The sequence below is a fragment of the Hippocampus guttulatus genome, chromosome 12 (genome assembly GCF_054856545.1).
Source record: "Hippocampus guttulatus isolate MCC_2025c chromosome 12, RoL_Hgut_1.0, whole genome shotgun sequence".
NCBI classification, from domain to species: domain Eukaryota; kingdom Metazoa; phylum Chordata; class Actinopteri; order Syngnathiformes; family Syngnathidae; genus Hippocampus; species Hippocampus guttulatus.
Window position 1 is genome coordinate 9,544,798 of NC_141272.1, and position 23,988 is coordinate 9,568,785.

The 23,988-nt window shown below is 42.6% G+C and overlaps 1 protein-coding gene across 5 annotated transcripts in view; it reads right to left on the reverse strand.

The window, feature by feature from the left end:
* Window positions 1–6,388: 6,388 nt before the first annotated feature.
* Window positions 6,389–23,988, reverse strand: part of arhgef12a (Rho guanine nucleotide exchange factor (GEF) 12a) — a 38,832-nt gene continuing 21,232 nt past the window's right edge. For 2 of the 5 annotated variants that reach the window (XM_086125518.1, XM_086125516.1), the window contains 36 exons: window positions 22,218–22,316; window positions 21,179–21,228; window positions 20,936–20,993; window positions 20,684–20,853; window positions 20,466–20,585; window positions 19,121–19,228; window positions 18,837–18,968; window positions 18,576–18,674; window positions 18,348–18,458; window positions 18,167–18,265; window positions 18,018–18,060; window positions 17,631–17,736; window positions 17,410–17,547; window positions 17,273–17,305; window positions 16,759–16,873; window positions 16,564–16,669; window positions 16,286–16,489; window positions 16,072–16,210; window positions 15,627–15,659; window positions 15,395–15,546; window positions 14,647–14,793; window positions 14,484–14,569; window positions 13,790–13,915; window positions 13,551–13,665; window positions 12,442–12,542; window positions 12,265–12,342; window positions 11,519–11,594; window positions 11,276–11,443; window positions 11,106–11,193; window positions 10,811–10,888; window positions 10,190–10,284; window positions 9,915–10,112; window positions 9,383–9,613; window positions 8,009–8,232; window positions 7,865–7,937; window positions 6,389–7,428 (listed from right to left, as the gene is read on the reverse strand). In XM_086125518.1, the coding sequence (XP_085981644.1) occupies window positions 7,418–7,428; window positions 7,865–7,937; window positions 8,009–8,232; window positions 9,383–9,613; window positions 9,915–10,112; window positions 10,190–10,284; window positions 10,811–10,888; window positions 11,106–11,193; window positions 11,276–11,443; window positions 11,519–11,594; window positions 12,265–12,342; window positions 12,442–12,542; window positions 13,551–13,665; window positions 13,790–13,915; window positions 14,484–14,569; window positions 14,647–14,793; window positions 15,395–15,546; window positions 15,627–15,659; window positions 16,072–16,210; window positions 16,286–16,489; window positions 16,564–16,669; window positions 16,759–16,873; window positions 17,273–17,305; window positions 17,410–17,547; window positions 17,631–17,736; window positions 18,018–18,060; window positions 18,167–18,265; window positions 18,348–18,458; window positions 18,576–18,674; window positions 18,837–18,968; window positions 19,121–19,228; window positions 20,466–20,585; window positions 20,684–20,853; window positions 20,936–20,993; window positions 21,179–21,228; window positions 22,218–22,316 (4,010 nt within the window). In that variant the 3' untranslated portion in view covers window positions 6,389–7,417. Of the gene's footprint in view, window positions 7,429–7,864; window positions 7,938–8,008; window positions 8,233–9,382; window positions 9,614–9,914; window positions 10,113–10,189; window positions 10,285–10,810; window positions 10,889–11,105; window positions 11,194–11,275; window positions 11,444–11,518; window positions 11,595–12,264; window positions 12,343–12,441; window positions 12,543–13,550; window positions 13,666–13,789; window positions 13,916–14,483; window positions 14,570–14,646; window positions 14,794–15,394; window positions 15,547–15,626; window positions 15,660–16,071; window positions 16,211–16,285; window positions 16,490–16,563; window positions 16,670–16,758; window positions 16,874–17,272; window positions 17,306–17,409; window positions 17,548–17,630; window positions 17,737–18,017; window positions 18,061–18,166; window positions 18,266–18,347; window positions 18,477–18,575; window positions 18,675–18,836; window positions 18,969–19,120; window positions 19,229–20,465; window positions 20,586–20,683; window positions 20,854–20,935; window positions 20,994–21,178; window positions 21,229–22,217; window positions 22,317–23,988 lie in introns of all 5 variants that reach the window. The other 3 variants (XM_086125517.1, XM_086125514.1, XM_086125515.1) reach the window with 2 other exon arrangements.

The following is a 23,988-nucleotide window of genomic DNA, read 5'->3' on the forward strand; positions in this document are numbered from 1 at the left end:
GCTTAGGGTAGTCTACAGTCTGTACACTTCGTCTTCGCCACTGATGAGTACATGAGTCCATGACCTCCATCGATACTGAGGGAATTAAAAAGGCCTCTTACGGTCAGCTGTTAACGAAACACGCTGTTAAAAAGAGGCACCTCTGCTGGGAATACTGAAATAAACCCATTGAGTATGTTCTCCATTGTAACTCAGTGGCTGTTTATTTGATACGGTGTTGTCTTTGCCATGTGTTTGCCTTAAAAATGCCAATTTGGAGCCTGAAAAAAAGTCCCAAAGTTGGTACTTTACCAACAAACGCAGCTGAAAGTGTGGTAAGATTAAGCGCCAAATATAAACCATCCATTCATTTTCCATTCCGCTTATCCTCACAAGGGTCGCGGGGGTGCTGGAGCCTATCCCAGCTGTCTTTGGGCAGTAGGCGGGGGCGGGACACCCTGAACCGGTTGCCAGCATTTCACAGGGCACACAGAGACGAAACAACCATCCGCGGTCACATTCACACCTCGGGACAAATTTGAGTGTTCTCTAAACCTGCCATGCATGATTTTGGAATGTGGGAGGAAACCGGAGTACCCGGAGAAAACCCACCCAGGCTCGGGGAGAACATGCAAACTCTACACAGGAAGGCTGGAGCCGGGATTGAACTCACGACCTCTGCACTGTGAGTTCGACGCGCTAAACACTCGCCCTAAATAAAATACATTATTAATAATTATAAATGTCGCATAATAAATAAATAAAATACTACACTCAAATTAAAATATACAAGAATAGCTTCCCAAACACTGCTATTTGTCACATTGGAGTTTTTCTCGCTTCGTGTTGCGTTGCAACTGTTCACCGACGGGAGAGAGGAGCATGAATGAAGTTTCCGATAACGTCAGTTGACGCCATTATTGCGGATTCTCCTCCACCGTCTGCCCTCGTGAAGTAGTTCGCTATGTGTATGAGGCCCTTTGACCGGACCCTTTCTCTGCGCAACTCCAAAGTGAACCTACACTATGTTGAGACGGCTCAACCTTCACGCTTCAGCGCAAAGCAGCACCCACCGCATTCTCACAAGAACAGCGGGGTGCTGTCAGATGAGCGGGAAGCGTGCCGCGGGAAGCCCTTTCCGATGTTCCAAATGAATCGTTTCAGACCTCCGTCCTGCGGCAAGAGAGCAGAAAGCCGACCTGACTCACAAAGAGTCGTTTCCCATTCTGCTCAGGCGGCGTTGTTGTTGTTCTTTTCTCAGTCTTATCTTCTTTTGGCTCTGACATTAACATTGGAGCATTATCGATCAGCGCTCTGAAGAAGCTTGTCAGACAGATTAAATCACCTGACCCCCGGCTTGGTCCCTCTGCATAGGCCCGCCGTCTTCCACGCAGGCATGCATTAGTGCCTTATCTGACGGCCTCCGTCGCTCAATATGGAATATTATATTTTCAGGGAATGTGTTTTTTCGTCACATGGACACGAGGTGATTGTTGTCATTTTTTTACGGCGATGTGTGGATGGAAATGGAAATACAAAATGGGCCGGATATGAAACAAGGTGAGATTAGATGGTGGCGTGCCCAACAAGGGCGCCTGACAGACATTTTTTAAGCATTCCCTTGCTGAATTAATTTGTCAGTGAAAATTAGATTCCGTTTCCTTGAGGAGATTCACCCATGACCACAAACTTTTTTCCCCCGCTTAAGATGGAGACCTCGTTTATATTCACCGTTTGCAAATACTGTCAACGTAAAACAAACCTGTTCAGCTTCAAAGCTCATATAAAATTCATGCTCATGCTTTAAACATAAAGCAAAGCAGTGGTCGGGCATCAGCAACTCATTAGAGGACAACATGTTGCAATTATGGATGGGATGTTCTGCGCAATGCAGAAGCCTGTACATTCTTTCGTAGAACAATCACACAATGAAATTAATTGTTGTGCACTCCAGACAAAGTGGACCGGCACTATAAAAATAAATCAACCTACAGGACACACGGAAAGCAAGAACCTTGCATTTCATCAAAAGTCCTTCAAAAAGCTGATATATTTATCCTGTCAACTCTACTAAAGGGTTAACGTTTTCGCCTTGCCATAGGGATCGGTTAAATTCATGAAAATGAGAAGCGGGTAATCAAGAAGTCGTTACGGCGGCATTAGGCACGTTGGTAGGGTCTTTATCTTGAGGCCAGTGGATACCAGCGTCGCGAGATGGCTAGCCTAACTTCATTCATTGTCCAAGATCTTTAACTACCCCACACCGTGGGAATAAACTAAATGAATGTAATATTATGAAAATAAATGAAAAAAAACAGGCGGTGCCAAAGCTGTTCGCTCTGACTCTCCTGGCACATGAGTGGCGATAGTTGTAAATCCATTGCGGGTCATTAAGGTTTTGGCTTGCAATTGCAGTTAAAGGAGATTTTTTTTCTCCATTATTATTACAAATATGAAATGGTCATAATCATATGGATTACACATACAGTACCGTGTTTTCCACACTCAAAGGCGCACTGGATTATGAGGAGCACCTTCAATGAATGGCCTATTTTGTAATTTTTTTCATATATTGGACGCACCGCATTATAAGACACAATCTACAACGCATCCACTAGATGGAGCTTTGCTCAAGGAAATGCCAACAGAGCACTACGCTGCACTACACCTTGATTTATATAGTGACGATCAGATGTCAGTAAAACGCATTTAATAAAGCAGCGACACAGTTCACTTAAGCAACAGCTTAACGTTGAACTCTCTTGCCGCTGTTCTATTTCCGTGTTCAACTTCGAAACCGATCGCCTTAAGTTTGAACTCTGCGTTGTAAGCATGTCTCGAGCAAGGAGCCATTTTGGGGTCGACATATTACCGTTATGACCATACACAAGGCGCATCGGATTTTAAGGCGCGCCATGAGCTTTTAAGAAAATAGAAGGCTTTTAGGTGCGACTTTTAGTGCGGAAAATACGGTACCTGGAAAAAGGACCCATTAGGTTTTGGTGGAGGGGGAATGCTGCATCGCCCAGGAAGATATGTGGAACAGTGATTGTGGTACCAGGAAGCGTGGCAGGGCTTGGTATGTCCGGCATCCCATGACAGTTTCTTCCCAAGTATCACTCCTGGAAAACCGCACCATCACTCTCCAGAATGCCTCAAAGAACTCTGTGATGACGAGAGACTACGGTGGCTCCAAACATGTATGTCGCCCATGCGTCACACTCGACTGACTGTTTCCCGATGCACTCGAATGAGTGACAGCAAGTCTTTGCTTCCAATTTGGGTAATCTGCATGATTCATGTTGGGTTGAATGCAATGAAACAAGTCGTCAAATCTACAGGTGGACATTCGGAAATACCTTAATTGCACTTGTTTGTCAATTCCACGCATTGGTCGAACAAGTCAATTATTTTCCCTTCGTGTTGTGCAAACCTATTTGATGTATGAGTGGACCATCTCCTTTTTCCTCCTTTCCCTTAGCAGTCGTAAGCAACAAAAAAGTTCTTCCTAATTGTCAGACCCACAAGTGTGGCCATGTTGCAAACTATAGGATTCTCTTCTTTGGTTACAGAGCAGTATTGTTTGGATGCTGTAGACGCTTTTCCCTGTCCCCTATAGTATGGGAAGATATCGGCTCATTGTATGTCCAAGCCGCACAGAGTATATAACGCTGCAAAACTTGTGCCGGACAGATTCCGCATGGTTCATATTGGCGCTAAACATTCACTTGTCAAGCATAAAGCAAACTTTATGGGATCACTTGCGATGCCTTATGGGGACACTTGCACGTCCTTCTGGGGACACTTGTGTTATGGAGACGCTTGAAGAGCCTTATGGGGACACTTGCACTTCTTTTTTGAGGACACCTGTCTTATGGGAACATCTTCACTACGTTATGGGGACAATTGCAATGCCTTATGGGGACCCTCAATTTATAGACACCTGCCTTATTTTATATTTAAAAAGAAAAATGTGTACCTGAGATTGATAGGGTTCACAAGCTATATGCAAGAATAATAATGGGTACAGGAAAAAAAAAATCCCCCACTACATCTCTCCCAGTCGACTTAAGAGCATTCCGTGGTCTTGTCCACCACGAATGATTGGTTGAGCGCTCCTGATCTACAGGATGGATGGATCGACCCATCTATTGAAAAATGAACTTATGCAACGCCAAGACAGCAACGCCCGAGCCAAGTAAAGATAGAAGAGGAAAACATTAAAACTAGAGGAAAGAAGGCACACACAATTAAAATAGACATCACCTAATTTCAAAAATATTGCATGGAGCAGCAGCAGTATGATTAAATTCCATATGCGGAGGCCGCGTGAATTGCATTCACCGGTAAACGAGTCAAGAGATACAAGTGCGGCAATAAGACACTTGTGGAGGCATTACCATATTGATGGGAACTCACAAGCTATTCAAGGGTGTGTTCACGTGTTAATGGGAATGTGTACAGTATTATTCATGCAGTACGCAGTCATCATTATCGTCACATGTGGAATGATTGAAAAAGCTGAGGAAAAAAAAGATTGCTTCCTTTTCTCAGGTATGTTATTTCGTCAAACATCCTTACATTGGAATTCATCTCTCAGCATAATCCCTCTACATAGAGAGAATTAAACAGGGTGGACGTTTAGAGAGTGCTTACTTATTTGCTGACTAGAGAAAGAGTGCCACCTGTTGGCAACTTCTAACAAATCATTTCACTCCTTCAATCCATTTTCTATAGCGTGTCCTCATCTGGATCAAAGCGAGCTGGCATATTTCGAGTTTATCCTGCACTGGTCCATCAGCCAATTGCAAGGCGCGCACACCAAAAGCATTTGGGCCAAAAATAAGCCAAATTAGATGAAAAAGGGACTGACACATATTTTGGGGCCATTTATTGAACCCCCAAAGTGGGATCAAATCACTAACCCACAAAACAACTTAATTTTGTGGGTAAATAATTTAATCCCAAAAATTGGGTCGCGGCTAGGCGCCTTTTTTTTTTATTTAAAAACCCAATTTGGGTTATTATTGGCCCAATTGCTTTTAGAGTGCTTGTAGACAAATATTCACACTCATATTGCCAAACTATGGCCGATTTAGAGTCTTCAATAAGCCAAACATACACGTTTTTAGAAAGTAGAAGGAAGTCGGCGTACTCACATATGCACAGATGGACCATGCCGACGCCACAAAGGAAGGCTGGAGCCGACCGTCCCAATGCAGCAAAATGAAAAATGTGAGCTACGAAATGGCCACTGGGTCCATTTGGTCACCCCTGCACTAAACCATTATGCTTCTGTGTTTCACTCATGTCCTGGAGGGCCACTGTCCTGCATGTTTTCCAAGTCTCCCTCTTGCAACACACCTGATTGAAATGATCCCTTGAACATAATAACTGTGTTGTATGAAGATTGATTTCTTTCTTTTTTTATCTACCTTATTTTCTGTCAAATTATTACTGTATATATGTTTTATGTTCAATAAACAAACAAACAAAACAAAAACAATCAGATCATCAGCAAGCTCTGCGGAAGCCTGACATTGAACCTGTTCATTTGAATCAGGTGTGTTGCAACAGGGAGACTTGGAAAACATGCAGGACAGTGGCCCTCCAGGACCTGAGTTTGACACCTATGTATCTAGTGAGTCAGTTCAAGCATCTTCTGGAGAACACAATGCCAAATCAATAGCAGTCTTTTTTTTTATGACAGAGCAACAGCAGACAATTTGTAGAACGTCAGTAATGAGGTCACAAAGACACCGTTGCACTGGATGTCCTTTTAAGCCCACCAGTTGTTTACGATTCTTTTTTTGTGCTGTACAAGTGGCTCTTAAATCAAGCAGAAACAAATTGTTGGTTGTTTTTTGTGAATGACATGCAGTCTATATGGAAACAATTACCAAAAACATAGCTTATCTTAAACTCCATTCAACTCCATGTTATGCCGTCCTAACGTCCTTGATGATCAAATGAAATCAAGACTATCCTTAGTTTTGACAGAAGTACATGAGAGCGGAACTTGTACAGAGCAAAAAACAGGCACACTGACCAAAAAAAAATTAACATCTGATACTGGAATCGATAGGCATTGTACGCTAAAATGACGACATTGGGGGGTGGGGAGCGACGCCATTTGTCAGCAAAAAGGGTATCCGTGACGAACTCTTTCATCTATAACTGCTATACCTGTATACAAATACACACATACACACACACACACAATGCTAGTGGCCAGGGAAATCTGCTTCTTCCTTAATAGTGGTATCATGTACTATAATTTATGTTTAAAAGAAAATAAGAGTAGTAGCGGTGGAGCCTCATAACAAAATTTATGTGGCTATACATAAACACAGAACTGGATCTCCACAGGTGTTCTACAAGATCAAAACGTGCATTGTAAACATTGTCATTTCCTTTCGAATGGGTCATGGCACCATTTATTTATTAAAGATATGCATAACCTTCCAACATGATCGTGGTACAGTACATGTTGAACTTCATGACAGAATTAGGGGAGACAGATAGCAGGCAGTTAAGAAGAGTAGTGGGCCCTCCTCGAGGAAGCGGCCCGACACCCGCAGGCAGAACGAGCAAGAACACATACTGGGAAGCAAGGGAGGGGGAGGAAGAAGAGGAGCACATCCATAAGCGGGGAGGAAGAGGAGAAAGAAGGCAACAGGACCAGATCAGAGCCCTGACGACTCTTCATTCTAGTTCAACGCCACACAGGAAGTTGTGTAAAATCTTCTGTTGTAAAGACAACAAAGAGGAGGGACTATACATGGGCCTCTTTCAGTGGGACTACACTGCAAGCAGGGTGAGCCTTGCTCACAACTCACACCAACCCTGTGTGAAAGAAAGAAAGAAAGAAAGAAATATAGAAAAGGAAGAGAGGGAAAAAACAAAGAAAAAAGAAAGAAAGGAGATGCAGGCAGAGTAGCAATAGCATGCACACAATGCAGGAAACACCTTTTTTTTTCTTAAAAAAAAAAGAACCAAACAAAAAGAAAATAAATACATCTTGGGATAAAAAAAAAATCTTAATACATTACCTTAAATTTTTCCTTTTCTTGCTTTGTGTTTCATATATCTAAATATATATATACATAGACTTATGTATATATATACTATATATATATGTGCTGTATATAAAACCCACATTTCTTTGTACATTTTGGTGTTAGTTCTCTTTCTTGCAGGGGGGCGTAAGGTGGAAATATGGATGATTGCCTTGTGCTGATGGGGGACTCCGCCCAGTCTCTTGCTCTAGGTAGCAACAAAAAGGACAAGGGCGGGGGAGGGTGGGGTGGGGGTTTTAGGGGGCTCAGCAGTGAGAGGACAAGCTTATAGACGTTCCACCAAGTCCAGGACACACGCACACACAAAGGTGGTCGCAGATCTACAACTCTTTGGGCAGAAGGTGCAGCTGAGACATCCACTATCTCTTCTCTGGGGACACAGTGAGCAAAGAGACAAGAACATGACAGAACATGTCAACACAAACAATGCAATTTTTAAAAAAAAATGGGGAGGGTGGGGGGGGGGGTAGAGAAAATAAATGTCAAATTAAAAATATTAAGAGTATAAAGCCACAGGGATGGCAAAACAGTTCTATTGTTGTATTCATTTTACATTAAATAATTGGTTAATATTTGATGTATTGTTAATATAAGGATAAAATATGAGTCATACAAAAATATACAATGATTTTTTTTCTTTACAAATCTTATGACATTACTCATAAATAATGCAAATTTAAAAAATGATTTGGGTTTACGGCACCACCTGTTGCATTGGCGTTCACTTGACGGACTATAAATGTGTTTATGTTGATTTGTTGTAAACTACCATGAACTCAAGTTACTGCTAGTATCAGTCAAGCTACCTTTGTTTCCATCCGAGTGTGTGGTCGATCTCTCCGGCCTCTGACGAAGATTATTGTATTTGGCTTCAACCTCCTGGAAGAAAAGATGACTGGTGAGATGGGCCAATGTAAATATCCTTTATTGTTTGGTGAATTAATGGTTACCTTCAGATGGTTGAGGTTGGCCTGAAGGTTTCGCAGGTGAGACAGGACTTGTCTGCTAAAAGATGAGAGGCTCCCAGCGTACGACGCCGAGGAGAACCTCAGATTGATGCCCGAATCGGCAGCACAGCCTTGAGACGTACTCAGCTGCTTCCCGGCAGGCGACATGTCATCATCGGTATTGCTCTCCCCTGGCCCGCTGTATCCTTCCAGGACTAAAAATCCTGCTGAAAAAAGAATCAAAGCACAAATGTGCCCGCACATAAGTCTTTCATTCGTGTCTGGACCACGCTTGTGACAAGACACAGCACCTTGTGCGTCTTTTGTGCATGCTGTGGCCATCAGGTAGCAGGAGAATACATACAGCCATGCTACAAGTAAATTTGATTATGAAAGAGAAAAAGACAGTCGCAATTAGGCTTCAGTAATAACACATATGCTTTTGCAGAAGATAAAGAATATATGGCCCCGAGTATTGTTGTACTGTCTGTCTGCAGGTGTTGCTGCAGTTTATGTACAAAATATATGATGTTTAAAGGGTTACAACCACTGCAATATCAATGCTTATTTGCTAGCCCATGTATTACGTTTAACATTAAGTGTGAGCATTAAGCTAGCAGACGTTCATAGGGCAAAGTTATATGGTCTGTTTAAAAACTAAGGTTGAAAGATTTTGAAAAATATTCTACTTGAGATTTTTTTTCTCAATATTGTGATTGCAATTTAATGCCATTATTTTTTCAAGGTCCTCTTTCCATGAATAATTTTTTTGTTTGTTTGTTAACAAAGAAGCAATACTTTAGTCTGTATTGCAATAATAAGACTTGTACGTCAACACTGGTTTTATCAATTTGGTTTATGATTGAATAAAAGCTAATAAACCATAAATATGAAAGAGTTTATCTACTTCAGCAGGAGTTGCTAACTTACTCAACACCTTGACATGTAGTCTTTTAAGCGTTCACATCAGTAACTGAACAAAATTCTCCCAATCAAGGAGGGCATATAAATCAGTCAATAAGTGCAACCAAATCTGTGGCTTTATCACTTTGACTGGACTGCATTTCTTAAGCACCAAACTTATCAACACATTACATAAAGGCATAAAATGACTCACCAAAATGAAGTACCGGTAGTATTTTCCCCCCCGCAAATTGCAGCCTTCACGATTTGAAAATTGGATTCTACTACATTCTCTTGAAATCATGTTTAGTTTTCCAGTAAACTTGAACTGGGAGCAGCAATAAACAGCTGGAAGCAAAAGTTAGGCTGTTTTTTAAAAAAAAAAAGAATATTTGAATATCTGCCAAACTGGTGCTTGTTGTGAAGTTCACCGCCACCATGGCTCGCGTTGCTGAGATGAGCGAGAACACTCACCATAATCTTCGGGAGAATCAAAGAAGCCCGTGTCGCCGGAGCCCAAGTCCTGCGTGGGGTCCTCCGTCTGGGAGTTGTTCCTCTCCGAGCCGTTGTGGACCATCACACGTTTCTCGATTGGTGTCCTCAGCGAGGTGGTCCTGAGGAGGCGAGCTCCTGTGGACCGCTTGGTTCGCTCTACAGCCTCCTGCGACATGAGCTGTGTCACCAACACCTGCTTCAACGCTGACACTGCCAAGAAAAGAGTCATTTTAGTTCCAAGCTCATCAATATTGTATCGCGTGTAACATCCAAAAGCAAAGGCGTACCATTTGGATTTCAACGACAATTTTCTGAAAAACATGACACAAAATTGGAGCTCTTTCAAGACTTCATCTAAAGGGTGTGTTAATTTCCTTGAGGTCTTTTTGTGTTTCTTTGGTAATGACACCTCAAAAGTGTACCGATGACACCGCAGATCACAATGTGATCACAATACTAAGCCTATTGCTAAATCAATCGTGTAAATGAAAACGTTTTTTGGTGTGCTTACATGTTTTCAGTGCTTCATCCGCTCTAGAGGGAAACACATTGAAGGAATCTGTGCTGCCATCTTCGGTCCCTCGGTATGGGAGCTCTGGATCCACAAAACCTTCCTCCGCCTCCTCCTCTTCATTCCCTGCCTCAAATGGATTGTTAGCGGGAAGAGGGCTCGGAGCCACACGCCTCACAGCTGGACTGCTCTCTTTATCTGAGAAGAGAGTCAGTGATATGCTTTAGCCAAAGGAGTACAGTGATGCTGTGAAAAAAGATTGTGGGCCCCGTCACCTGTGGACTGAGTGCTGCCAGTGGATGTACGGTCTGGGTCTTTACTCAGTCTAGAGACGCCATCTGTGATGATCTCCACACCATCTCGCTCCCCACTGGCAAACAAATAAGGCCACAATATAATGTTATGATACTTACCAGACGAATGTCTGTGTCATAAATGGAAAAAAAAGTACAACACTGATGTTTAAAATATGATGAGGTTGTCAACTAATCGAGTCGCTCTGGTAAATTGTCATCACTCACAACACTTATATTTCACTAAAGAAAATAATATTTTTTCAATCAAAAGCCATTCCTGAATGTGAAATTTGCTGATTTTATAGTATGAAACACATTTTTTTTTTAATGTTAGAAGTGTTACAAAATCAAGCAAATAAATTCCATTTAAAGTCACTGTTCTGATTGATACGTTTGCGCACACAAAAAGCTGTTTCTCTGAATTTCGGGCAAAGCGGCTGAATTTTATAAAACTTAAACATTTCTACGACTGATTGTAGGAGAATGTAAAACAAAAAAGTCCAACTGATGTAAAATAATTTAAGAACACAATATTCTGTTGATCTCGAAAAAGCAGTCAAATCAGGCATTAAATGACTTAAGATGATGAACAAAACATACTCTGTCTGAGGTAAAGGTATGACGCTGTGGGGTTTGACTTTCATGGCTTCGGCTCTTTGCGTGATCAAATTCTGCCACCTGGTGGATGAAAAGAAAAAAACATCAACCTGAAACAATAATAAAATCAGTTGTTTAAAAAACAAAACAAAAGACATACATTCTAAGCCTCTTTTTAAAGTTGAAGTAGATAATATTCAACTGCAGTCCCGGAGGAGGCGGTCATACATATTACAATGTGGTCAAGAACTAATAAGGACAAAGAAACCACAGATTGATTGATGAAACAGTATCGTACGTTCTCTGATCCGAGACAGTGGATGCCATCAGCTCATAGATCTGTGCACCGTTGTCAGACATGGAGAGCACGAAGAAGGACTTGTTGTCTGACGGGAGAGAAGAAAAGTAATGCTGAACGTCCTCCGGGGGGCACCATATTATATTGTGAGAGGTGGCCGGCGAGCAAACCTGTAGCCACCGAGCGCACCAGCACAGTGTTGAGCTTGATGATGGGGCTAAAAATGTGCTTGGTGTCGGCGGTTCCCGCCAAGTTCTTGCTGTGACACTTGAGGATGAGACGCTCATCTTGTTTCTGGAGCAGGACCAGGATGTCCTCCAACAGGAGAGTGTATAGCTCTGAGAGGACACAGGCAGACAGATGAGATCAGCTGATGGACAATGTGGGTGTTATGATCGTTTCAGAAGACAAACCAATGGTCTTGTCCTTGTTCACTTTCCATGACAGTGGCCCCTCGTGCACCATTGTTTTCTTGGTTAGATCCAGGTTCTGATAGACAAACACGAAATAAATATCGGATCATTAGTATTTGTAGTATCCATAAAGCACTACTTTGTTTCAATTGTTGACAAGGCTCTCATTGAACTAACTGAAAGTATTTACACCTGAAAATACATTGTAAATAATAGTAAATTAACAACTTTTTGAAAGTTATCATGATATGCATCATGCTGGAAGAGTATAATGCATTTCTTCAAACATTGGCCTAGAGATGAATAGATGTCCAAAAGATGATCTTTCAATCAACTGTTGGTTGCGTCGTACCCCTTGAAACAAATCAGTGGCTCTCCACTAACAGACGCCTCCATTTTTCCATCTGGGTAAAAGCAGTTACCAATTTGCATGCTGGTGTGAAGTGTTGACTGGTCCAATTCAAACTTTGCAACAAACCAAAACAGGAGTGTCTCATAGGGTTGAGGATTACCAGCAGTGACACAGCCAGTTGTGAAGAAGTTGTGCAGTTTCGATAAGGTGACGTTATGTTACGGAGGCATTTCCTATGCTTCCTTCCAGTGTATAAAATTAGATTGAGGTTGTTTTTTTATTTCTCTTGGCAAAGACAAATCATATTCTCCAGCCTTATAGCAAGGAGTTCATTTTGACCTAAGGACTCAGATAAGGGCTATTAAAAGTAAAATGGCTCATACTGCCATGTCACCTTTAGCTCCAGGATCATTGGGTTGTCCGTCTGCTTTAAAGAAGATAGGTCCAGTCTTCTCTGATAGTCCTCGAGCCTCTGCAGTAGGGGATATAGAAAAGAGTTGTTTTTTTTCCTTTTAAAGCAAGAGCCACAAGCTGACAGAAAACGTCTGATGACTGGAAAAAAAAAAAACACCTGCTTGTCTTCGGATTCCTTTACAGCCTGGTTGACATGATTGAGGATCTTTCGACAGCAATCGGCTGCCTGCTTCACCTTGTCCTTCTCCACTGCATCATCTGAAATATATGACATTCGGGGTGAAATAGCGCCCTCTCTGGCAAATTTATACTCCCTCCTTCTATTAGCCCAGTGGAAATAAAACAGCTGGGCAATAGAACAGAATAAAACCTTTTTGTATTTTATCTGTGGTGCTTTCTAAGTGGGAGGCCTGTACGGCAACGAACATGGGCGTGAGCGAGATGATAACATGAAATAACGAGTGAGACATTTGTTGAATTATTCACCGCTGCTCCTGAACCATTAAAATCATAATCTCCCATACAAAGGTTGACTTTAAAATTATGGGTGCCACCTAGAACGTGATTGGTTTCCATAAGAATATGCTCTACAGCAAGGGTGCCCAAAGTTTTTGACTTTTAAAGCAACAAACCTCCGGCAATCGAGCCATGCCTGCATGCATGCGTGTGTGCACCCATGCATACGCGAGCATATGCACACATGCACACGCATGCCATGATGAGAAACAGCCAAAACAGAAAAGAAAGTTTGTGAAAAGGAAATCACTGCTAACAAGAGAGCTGACGCGGAGGCATGGGACGCAATTTTCCAGCGTGTTAAGTCTTTAAATCGTATTTTAAAATGCTTCCCCTGGTGCTCCAGATTCCCATTCTTTGCCAGCACCATCGGTGAATTGTACATGAAACAAACTATGAATGAGAATAATATAATAATAATAAATATCACAAGAGCTCTGCAATTGCAGACTGCTGACCACTAACTTCAGGTGACGCAGATAGTCAGATAGGGTGACCTGCTTCTTAATTACAATTTTTTTAAATACGTTTTTTGTGAAAGTGAAACTGATAGGGTGCTTCGGGTGCAGTGTGCACAAACATAAAAATATACTGTATATATACCAGTAATATTAATAACATGCACACAGACACACACAAACCCCCCCCATTTCCCCTACACCCCTCATGGTCGACTTGGGACCGATCGACGTATTGGTGCTCCTCTACAGTGACATCCTTAACGCAGTGAAAGAGCCACGTGCGATTGACCTGTGTACTTGGAGATGTTGTCCAGCAGCAGTGGGTACTTGGTGAACCTCAGCATCTCGACAGGAATAATGTCCTTCAGCTGCAGTCGCCTGCACAATTGGTTACTTTGCGCCTCCTGAGAAGCACAGCGGGTCCATTTGAGTACACCGAACGCAAATGGCTGTATGAATAATTGAGAGCATTCAAACTGAAAGCCTCCCCTCTGTGTTTACAATGAACGGATCATATCGGTTTATTACCTGGATGAATGAAATGAAGCGCGAGTCTTTCTTCTGCTTGGTCTTGATGATCTCCAGAGCAAAAGGCTGATTACTGCAGAACGTGCCCACGGCTTGCTTGATCTTCTCCTCCTCTCCACCACTGAACTGTAAGTGCCCACACCGAGATGCGAAGGGGCAAATACGGACAGACAGTGGCTCAGTTAATGTGGGTCAGGGGTAGTCGCCATGGTGATCGTGTTTAACCACCACATTGAGTAGAAACTCTGAGAAGGGGGCAAGGCTTAGGTTCTAGTGGCAGAGAAATCTTAAATGCAGACTAGGCCCTCGGGAGGGAGCGTTTAGCCTACTTATGCCCTGTACAGACATTTTTGACAAGTTTGCCTCCTGACATGTGGGTAATCTACATTGCATCCAGTGCTCATTTGGCGATGCGCTTAAGTCAGCCAAATGTGGGTCATTGTTTAACACAACCACTCATTGAGAAATGAGCTACAATTACCTTTTCCGAAGATGTTTTTTTTTTCAAATACACAGTTTAAATATTTAACAACGAAAGAAAACCAATCCAATAGTTGTGTTCCTGAGTACTCCTGTCAAAATGCCCACACGAAAAAAAAAGTACTTTGGGGGGGGGGGGGGTGTTGCCGTCAAGCAATTTCACCCAATCATTCCTTCCGTAATGCGAAAACATAAATGCAACTTCTGTTCTCACCCAGGACAGCACGTCATCTCCTATCTGATCAATGACCGACGACTCATTTCGCTTCCGAACTGCAGCCATTTGGTCCATAATGGAAACTGAATTGAAAAGCAGCAGTTAGTCAGAGTGCGTGCAAGTGTTTTGTGTGTGTGTGTGTCTGTGTGTGAGAGCGCACCATGTAGCTGTAGAATCTCCTCCAAGTTGGCAAAGATGTTTTTGATGTCGACAGGAGGCAGGATGGCATCTTTTGAAAGCTTCTGGTAGAAGACGTGATCCAAAACTCTCAGCATCCGCACGTGTGCACGCTCCGTGTAAAACAGCTCTAGGAATCCCAGGTAAATGTGAATTAAAGAAAATAAATAGGACAACTGCTATGTGGTTTAGGTTCCAACAACAGTTTAAAATGTTTTTTTTCTACTTGCGCAGTAAGTGAAACGATCTTGTGGGGAGTCAACAAGACTCAACAATAATATACAGAATAAAGGAATCTATTAACTGATATGAGACTTAATGATATTGTGAATTTGAAAATGTTATTTTTAAGATTGTCCATACAGGGAAACATGTATCAGAACGCAAAAAAAAAAAAAAAATTAAAAAAAAAGAAGCAGCATAAAATGTAGAGAAAATACTGTACAGTGTTGATAAGTTTTTAGCTGTGAATGCCCCTAGAGGACAATAATTGCCAATGTATGACATTTTAGGCAGTTCTTATGTTGAGAGGGAACAGAAATAAAGTGATCTAAATAAAACAGGTGTTAAACTCCATCCTCCCCAGAGCATTTCCAGGAGGGTTCTAGTGTTCGGGGGCGATGACAGACAAGTAGGAAAAAAACAAATATCGCAAAGACTGCATTAAGTGAAGTTCAATATTATTTTTTGTGATCAAGAGAGTCAGCGTATTTATAATACTACACCCTCACCATTGATAACTTCCTGTCTCTTGATTTCAAGAGGCCTGAGACCTGCTAGAACCTCGCGTCCCACCAGCTGCTGCCAGTTGAGGGGGTCATGTTCCGAGTCTGTTCCCTGGTCATCCTCGCTCTGGACATCAGTAGGACCCAATCCCTCGAGCCTTGCAGAGAGAATAAAACGGACCATTCATTGCAGCACTTTTAGATTTTGGTTCTCAAACAGCAAGAAACATAACCTCACCTTCTGATGGCCTTTGGTGTTCCCTCGTGCGTTCTACAACATTAACAGAGAGGCGAGTGATCAATCAGCAGTGATCTAGCAACTCGTGCAGGGGGAATCATAATACATTCCAACAAAACATATTTGCTCAACTTGGTGGGCTATATTAAAAACATCAATATCTTGTGTTGGCCAACATAGATGTGCTGTTGTCGTATGTTTGTTGGCTCCGCTTTGCAGTAGACACTGCACTTTCTTATTTAAGTGTGAAATTATCCCAACATTTTGGACATTATCTCTCTCTTTTTACGCATCCTTTCCTCCTGCCAGCTCACTGCCATAACACAGATAAAAATGATCTTCGCGAAGCTTTTGAAGCAGAACTTTAGCGTAGACACTTGATCAACTGCAAATCTAAGTGTTAATAGTAAAAAGCTTATTGATGCCGTTGTTAATGTTCAGGAACCTGTCAGTTTCTCTGTCATCCTCTTGGAGTTGGTCCAGGCTGTAAAGGTCAAAGTGCGATGCAGGGTATGCCAACCCATCGAGGGGGTCAGACTGAAGACCGTCACTCAGCCTGGTGGGGCCTGAAGTTGGAGTCCCACCTGAAAGTCAAGAAAGATTAAAAAAAAAAATCTCACTCGCTCCTTCTACTTTAACGCTCTGGTTCGTTAGCTTACCTGAGTCCGTGTCTCGGCTGGCATCAGAGCTGAAGGTGGTGCTGTTAGGAGATGAGGTGGTCAGCGATGTGGGGTGTGTGAGCTCCGAGCCCTCGCTGGATTGGCTGCTTCTTAAACGACCCCCGTCTGTTTGTTCGCTGGCCCCAAGACTCGGCTGAGACAATTGCTTCTGAGGCTTGGGCCGACCGTCAAGGGCTTTGCCCACTTTGTGCAAAGAGGAGGGCAGTCAGAATCTCAAAAGGCTTCTTGAATTGAACACGTGATTCTTAATATCTCACCTGATGCTGCTTCAATGCGGCTCGGTCGACGCTGAGGTCCGAGGATACTAGGAAACCTGGGCTTCTTCACCTTCTCTTCGCCATCTTTTTCTGTCTTAATGCTTTTCTATTAATAAGGAATTCATACGGCAAAAGAAAAAGTCAGGACAATGTAAAAAGGAGTCCTGTTAAAAATATCGTAGGTAGAGAGCATACCTTAATTTTAGGAAGAAAGTTGATCCTGACCCGTTTTGACTCTAGGCTGCGGGGTTCCTTGACCCTCACCCCAAGGTGCTTCATGTATGTATAAATGACATACTGCATTGTAGTGCTGAAAAAGAAGAAAAAAAAGTGAACCCAGCCTAACCAGGATCTTGTGATCTTGAGCCAATATTACACCATATGTCACAACGTGCCATCTGGGAAGTGCTTCCAACATATGGTGGACCATGGACAGTTTCAATCATTTACATTTTTTAATTATTTAATCGAAACATATTGTATCTATTGCCTGTTCAATTTACGCGTTTACATTTTTTGTTCGAAACACAAGTGGTTTCTTTCATACTTATTTTGAAAGAAAAAAAATCATGAGTGCTGCAATGCAAATATTGAAATAATGATAATATGAACTGCATTACTTCACAAATGATTGAATTCATAAGTGATCCTGTTTATGTATGCGTGCAATACATAAAAGTGCGTGGCCCAACCATTGCAATCTGCTTACCACTTCTCCTCCTCTGTCGTCTGAGCGGTAACCCTACAAAGACAAATATTGCCGAGTGCCCCATTGAGTTTACGCTCATGTTTATGACCAGGTCTATTAAGGAGTTTTCATGTTGCCGTGTTGATTGCTTCACTTACAGGATGTCCTCTATCTTGGTTATGATGTTTTCAGCATAAGAGCGTTCACGCTCGAGGGTGACACGATCTCTCACACGTTCTTGGTCCAGCCTGCCCAACTCCACTTCAGCAACAGTTAGGCCCATACTGCGCTTTTGTCTGCAAGTAGAAACATTTAATGTCGGTGGGTTGATTAAAAGAAAAATCTCTGGAAAATACATCAATATCGGAACCAAGTCTACCTGAAATCCTCAAGGTTCTTCTGAATGTCAGGGAGCAAAGAATCCTGCAGTGCTTGAACATGTTGTCTGTTTATTTCCTCAGGGATCAATTCTGTCCGCCGTCGATCTGCAAACACACACATTTCACATTTGATGAAGGACTAAACGACATTTTGTGATATGTGCACATAAAAGAGGCAATTGAAGTTAAAAAAAAAGAAAAAGAAATGCTTGGTAGCTTTTTCATTGACAAACACTTCGGTGGGAAGTGTGCGTTGCGGCAGGTGAAAAGCACTTCAGATGACAAGTGTCGTCTTGTATTAAAACAGCTGAAGTACTTAAAGCTAAAAGAGCAAATAAAGAGCACCATTTCTTGAGTATAAACAAAGACAAGGCAGAAGAACTGACCAAGATCGGCAGAAATTGATTCCGGAACTGGCACTTTCAAGTGCTGAAAGAAAAAGGATAATTGTTAAATACCCAGGCTGATAGCAATAGTCAAACTGCATTATCATATTCTGCCTGGGTTCACTGTGAAGAAAAAGTTCAGTGCTTACTGCTCCGCGATCAATGAAGAAGGTATGGAGGTCCATAAACACCCGTCTGGTCTCTTTGGAGTTGGTCTGCTTGTACAAGTCAGCATAGAGGTAGCACAGCTTGGGACACATAAAAAAAAGAATGAATAACACAAACAAAAATCTCCGACTGAATCAAAACAAAATTTGTTCAGGGTCATACCACCGGAGCAGGATCGAATTGAGAGATAACGTGATGCATGAAAGCTGCAAGGTGGGCGGGCCGAGATTTGAGCTGCTCAATGCTGGTAAAGCGGTTAAACTGGCCATTTGTCTGCAAGAGAAATGGACCCTGATGTCAAAACAGACACAGAGGAATAAGATGTAAAAGCATCTATTATTTGTAGGGCAACAGTTAAAAAAAGTGATGAATGTCAATATGGTAATATACCTGCTCATGGTCAGAATCAAAATAATCATCCTCAGCTCCAATGATATGTGAGATGAGACGAGAGGAGGGACAGCTGACGGTGGTGGGAGACAAAGACTCCTGGGGAGGGGCAACACAGTTCTACATTGTAGATTTAGTGATTTATTTTAACAATCTTCTGACTACTGGGCTGGTGGAGATTATATTGTACTTAAAGGGGTCAGACAATCAGACTGAAGCTCAGAGAAGTGGGTGAAGGGCAGAGATGTGATGAAAAAGTACCGGATCAGTGGCATCTTCCGTCCCCGGGGAGTGGCAGGAGTTGAAGCTGTTCCTGGGTGTGCTCTTTGGACTTGGGCCGGACAACTGCCTCTGGCAAAAACTCTCTGGAGAGACGAGTCCAAATCCAGAAATCTGGAGGTAGAGAAGAACATAACCCACAATCAACCCAATATTTCCTTATGTATCAATAGTGAAGCACATATATTGAGGCACTGAAATCAGAGAGAAGAAAAAACGTTTCCACTGTTGTTATTTTTTTGGTGTGGTCAGTGGGACCAACTTACAGGTGTGCTGCTGCTCCAGGACAAGTCAGCACTTTGGTCTCCCGCTGCGAGAGTGCGCTCCGTCTCAAACATGCTACCATCATCTGCCTCTCCACCTGGAGCAGCCTCCTACACGTCCAGAAAAAGACTGTGCTTAATATTTCATAAGATGGCACAAACACAACAATGTAGACCACGAGGAACAAGTGTGTAAGGGTGTATTTTCACCAGAAAAGACCTTCGGACCTGATTTTGTTTTTGTGTGGTCCGCATTTACACGGTACTTTTTGCAAGTGAACTACATTCTAAACACATCGAAGTGTGTGACGATCGGTGCTTGCATTGGACAAAAATGACGAGGGTGGCATCCAAAGTGCAAACCCAGAAATGGAGGAACACATGCAGTTCCTACGTGCTGCAATCTTGCTCTGCATGTTTCTGTTGTTATTAGAGCTGCTAAATAATTTTCAGTGACAAGAGCTGCTGATTCAATGCATGTTTTGGAACAGCGTCGCCGAATGGGTGCAGTAACCCGCAGGAGCGCCGCTTGCTTTGACCCACAAATGCTGGCAGCGGCGTGGCTAAACAAAAGATAAAGGATTACGTATAATCAACATTCACGACGGGCTAATATTTCCCATGATGCCAGGCTGCGGTGGCTTGTTGAGACACTCGTATGCAGATCGTCAGTGGTCTGTATTAAGACCTGCAACGAATCACACGAGTCTGTTTGGAAGCGCAGCGAGACCACCTCAACAAGTAGGGGTCTCGGTCCGGTTGTTTGGTCCACACCAGGGTTCATTGTGTGTATTAACACCTGCATAAAAGGACCTGACCAGCATGAGAAACAAACCCCTGTCCGTTTAAAGTGGACCAAACAATCCAAGTGTGAATACACCCTCACAAACCATATTTGCTCAAATGGTGGACTGCTCTACTCAGAGATTCAACGACATCAATTCACGAATGCTGTACCTCAAATAATCCTCTTGTCAGGAAAAAAGCCGGTGCCAATGGCTGACTGCCCTTGACATTATAGGATCTTAGAATATGAAGTATCATGACTTCATGTGGAAAAAAAATGAATAATAATAATATTTAAAACTATATTTTTTACGCTACAACAGACATTCAGGCCAGTAACCAACCCTAGCGATTACATTAGGTAGCATGGTGGATAAAGACGCTAAAGGCACGACGGAGCGGCTTTCCACAGAAGCCTAATCCTCAAATAAGATGAGGATTAATGTTTGTCAGGAGTCTAAATGCTCTCCACTGGTTCGCACAAAGATCTTCCAGATGTTGCTGGTAAGTCGTTAAGTCCCTTGGTACCTTACTGTTTGTTTGCAGGTGTGATCTGCCCTACCTGTGTTGCGCCGGTGGCCTTGAAGAGCTGACCCTGCAGCTGTGGAATGTGTGTTTTAGCTTCCTGGTTGTCTTTCAGTAGTTTCGGGGAGGCGTTGCGGCCGTACTCTTCCTTCATCGCCTGGACAGCAAGGGATGTACAGTTCAAACAACGCAAGCTTTTAGAACTCTCATTTCGTACCTCCATGAAGCATGTAAAGGAATTCATAAGATCAGTACCCATTGAGGTGTGGAGGCGAGGCGGTCATGAGGACTGTATGGGCGTTCTGCTGCAGGCGAGTTTGGCGAGGAAATAGTAACGCCCAGCATTTCAGACTCAGCTTCAGACAGGGGGATCTGGGCAAGACCCGGAGGGCGACCCAGTACTGTGAGGGCCACGTAGGAGCCCGCTAGAATAAGCAGCAATTCAGTTTAATTCAAGCATTACTGTTTCAATACTATAGTGAGCGTAAAAAAAAAAAAAAAACTTACATTTGATCAGCTTCACCACTTCAATGTGGTTTGAATGTGTAACAAGGGTTCCATTAACCTGAAACACACCATCAGCAATACGTCGGAAACAAGAATTTAATTTTTGAAACAAAACAGTCCACTCTGAGGAAAAGCAATGACTCCCCAGAAGGTGGCAACATCCAGCCTGTTCAGACATTGGGCAAGAAGACAATTGGCTTCACACAGTGAAGGAGGGAAAATTGTCACGGATAAAAACACTACCTTGATGATCCTGTCTCCTGTCTGAACGCCTGCCCGCATTGCAGCACCATCTGACAAAAACACGGCAATCAAAGCATTAAACAAATGGCTTAACATTAAAAAAAAAAATACTATGCTGATAGATCAAAGCAGCAATTTGAGTATCACAACACTGCTTATGTTTTGTGAAGGACCTGTTTCACAGCTCCACCCCAGACAAAGGATTCAGGTACAGAAAAAGACAGGTTTATTGCGACTCCTGTCAAGCTGAAACAGTTTTACTTCTGCTGACTCGCATGAGACACCTAAGTGCGAGCAAATGAAGCCTCAAATGAAGCCTCATTGATTTGCTTCACTGTTCGAATGACCAATACTTAAGTTTGCTGTCAGTGGTGTGTGGCTGCGTGACTTCAGATTTCTATTTAAATTGGCACTAACCGATTTAAGTCAAATCGAGGTCAGTTCGTCGCAGATGATGTAATTGAAAGAAAAACATTTCAGTGTAGCAGTACAATAACAAAACAAAACAAAAAATCACGGTCGATCGGCGTTGTGGCGTTAAGGTGTGGTCGGTGCCTGTCGTGGCGGCAACCCCCGAAACCCGCTGGTGGACACCACCGGCAGTAAGGGATACTGTCAAGCTGAAGGAGGAGTCCAACAAGGCCTTTATCGACTAGTCAACTAGTCTATACAAGCCCTAATGTACAGTGCACCAAAACAATGCTTAATTATCCAGATGGGACTGTGTGAGCCTCTTTAAGTGTTCATTCAGAAAGCAAAAGCAGCCAAACAAAGAGAGCGATGACAGTTTTCTCTCTGTGACCTAACAACAACACAAATCGTCCTTCGCAGTTAGCAACACACTGAGTGACCACAAATATCCAGTCCAAGGCCTCCGTTTGAAAGACTCCATCTGATAATGCTGCTCATATGTAACTACTCAGACAAACAGACAGCCCGCGGCTTCGACGGCGCCTCAAGGACGTCAGTGGCGGCAGCGGCGACTTCCCTGCGGCAGTTATAGTTTCAAAATAATGAGAATTGTCAAGCCTTGTGTCACCTTCTTTGACGAGCTGCACAAACACCGGATTGTCACCACTGACTGTGAGCCCAAAACCATTTTCGTCTTTCTGAATGATGACACATCGCTGGACCAGACCTGCAAGTGAGAGAAAAGACATGATATAGGGAGAAGAAGGAAAAAAACCCAAATCTTTAAAATTATGTGAATGCAAAGTCACATATTTATCATGTTTCAATGGGAACATTTTCTGTGGTCTCGCTTCAGATTTTGCACACATTTGAAATGCTATTTTTTTTTCTACTCTGAGCTGTCTCGCATACGCAGCAATGAATCATGACGTAGATGACATTGGCTTCTGAAGCTAGTTGCTATTATAACTCATTTTTATATACAGTGCCATCATTAAACATAATTCAAGAGAAGACATTTGCATTTGCTGTTTGGAGGATGTCTGAAAGTGATCTTACGATTCAGACAAATCCGGCTTCTTTTCTCACTGTTTTAAAGGGGAAACGAGTCTTCCTTGGTTCTTAATGCATGTTTTCATTTGCGTGTCGAGAGGAGATTAGCGCTTATCTAACGTCTGAGTGATAGTGACTGGACTGACAGGACTAAAAGTGAGACAATCTCAGGAATTTCCTAAGGATCAACACCAAAATAAAAAGCACGCTTTGAACAAATCATATTATTTGTCTGGGGCGGCATGGATCAGTGGTAAAATGTTCGACTATATTGAAGAGTCCTTGAGCAAGATACTGAACCCCCAATTGCTCCTAATACTGTCACCAGTATGCAAATGAGGAAACAGTGTAAAGTGCTTTGAGTACCAAAGGTAGAAAAACACTAATATAAGTGACAGCCCATTTTCCATGACCTGAGAAAGCAGACTATTCAAAAGTGACCTGGCGTGTATAGCCTAACCCTTGACCTCATTTCTTTTTGCAGCTGAGATTTCCTAGCCATTGTCGCATCAGCCAGAGTTGAATGGATCAATAAGGGCAGTGGTGGGTTGGGGGTTTGTTGAGTGGAAGGAATGGGAGCTAATAGATGTAGAGAGGTTTGGAAAAGCAAAAAGCCCCAGGCGAGATGGGAATGGGGGTTGGGGGGGGGGGGGTTGCAACACAGCTCTAGACAGGGCTGAGGGGACAAAAGGGGGGAGGAGAAAGTAGAAAGCAGAGGTGTCAAAGTGATTCAGCCATATGGGCAAACTAGCTGGTGTGAATTTACCTCTAGATGTTGATCTTACGCATGTGTTCCATTCTTAACGGTGTGTTATGGGTCAGGCTTTAAAAAAAAATCCTGACAAGTTGGAGTGCTGACGTGGTCAATGAGGAAGCTAATCCATCTATGATAATGCATTATTCAGAGGCCTGAACTGATCTTTTATTGGCACCCTTTACTGAAACGCAAGAAAAATGTACCATTGAGGATCAACAGACTTTTAAAACTGGTCTAACACACTGAAGTCTATGCATCATAAAATAAGGAGGGGACCTTAAAAACCCCAAATGCAGTCCTGCGACAAATGATTTGTTAAAGTTTTGGAATTATTCCCAAAGCAAATAAGCATGAGAGAAATAATACAGATTGCCCTGTTGAAGCTTTATTCATCAACGCTACTGTCACACACCTAGTGAAGGGGCTTATACAGTTGGCTGGCTGTAACTTGATAACCCGTTAGCCAGTCTGTGTGATGAGTGACTTGGCATTAACTCCGGCTATCGAAAACTTGCGCGTGTGATGAATTGGCTTATCATGTACAGTATGTTTGTTTTCTTATCGTTTGTTCAACAAAGCGATTGAAAGT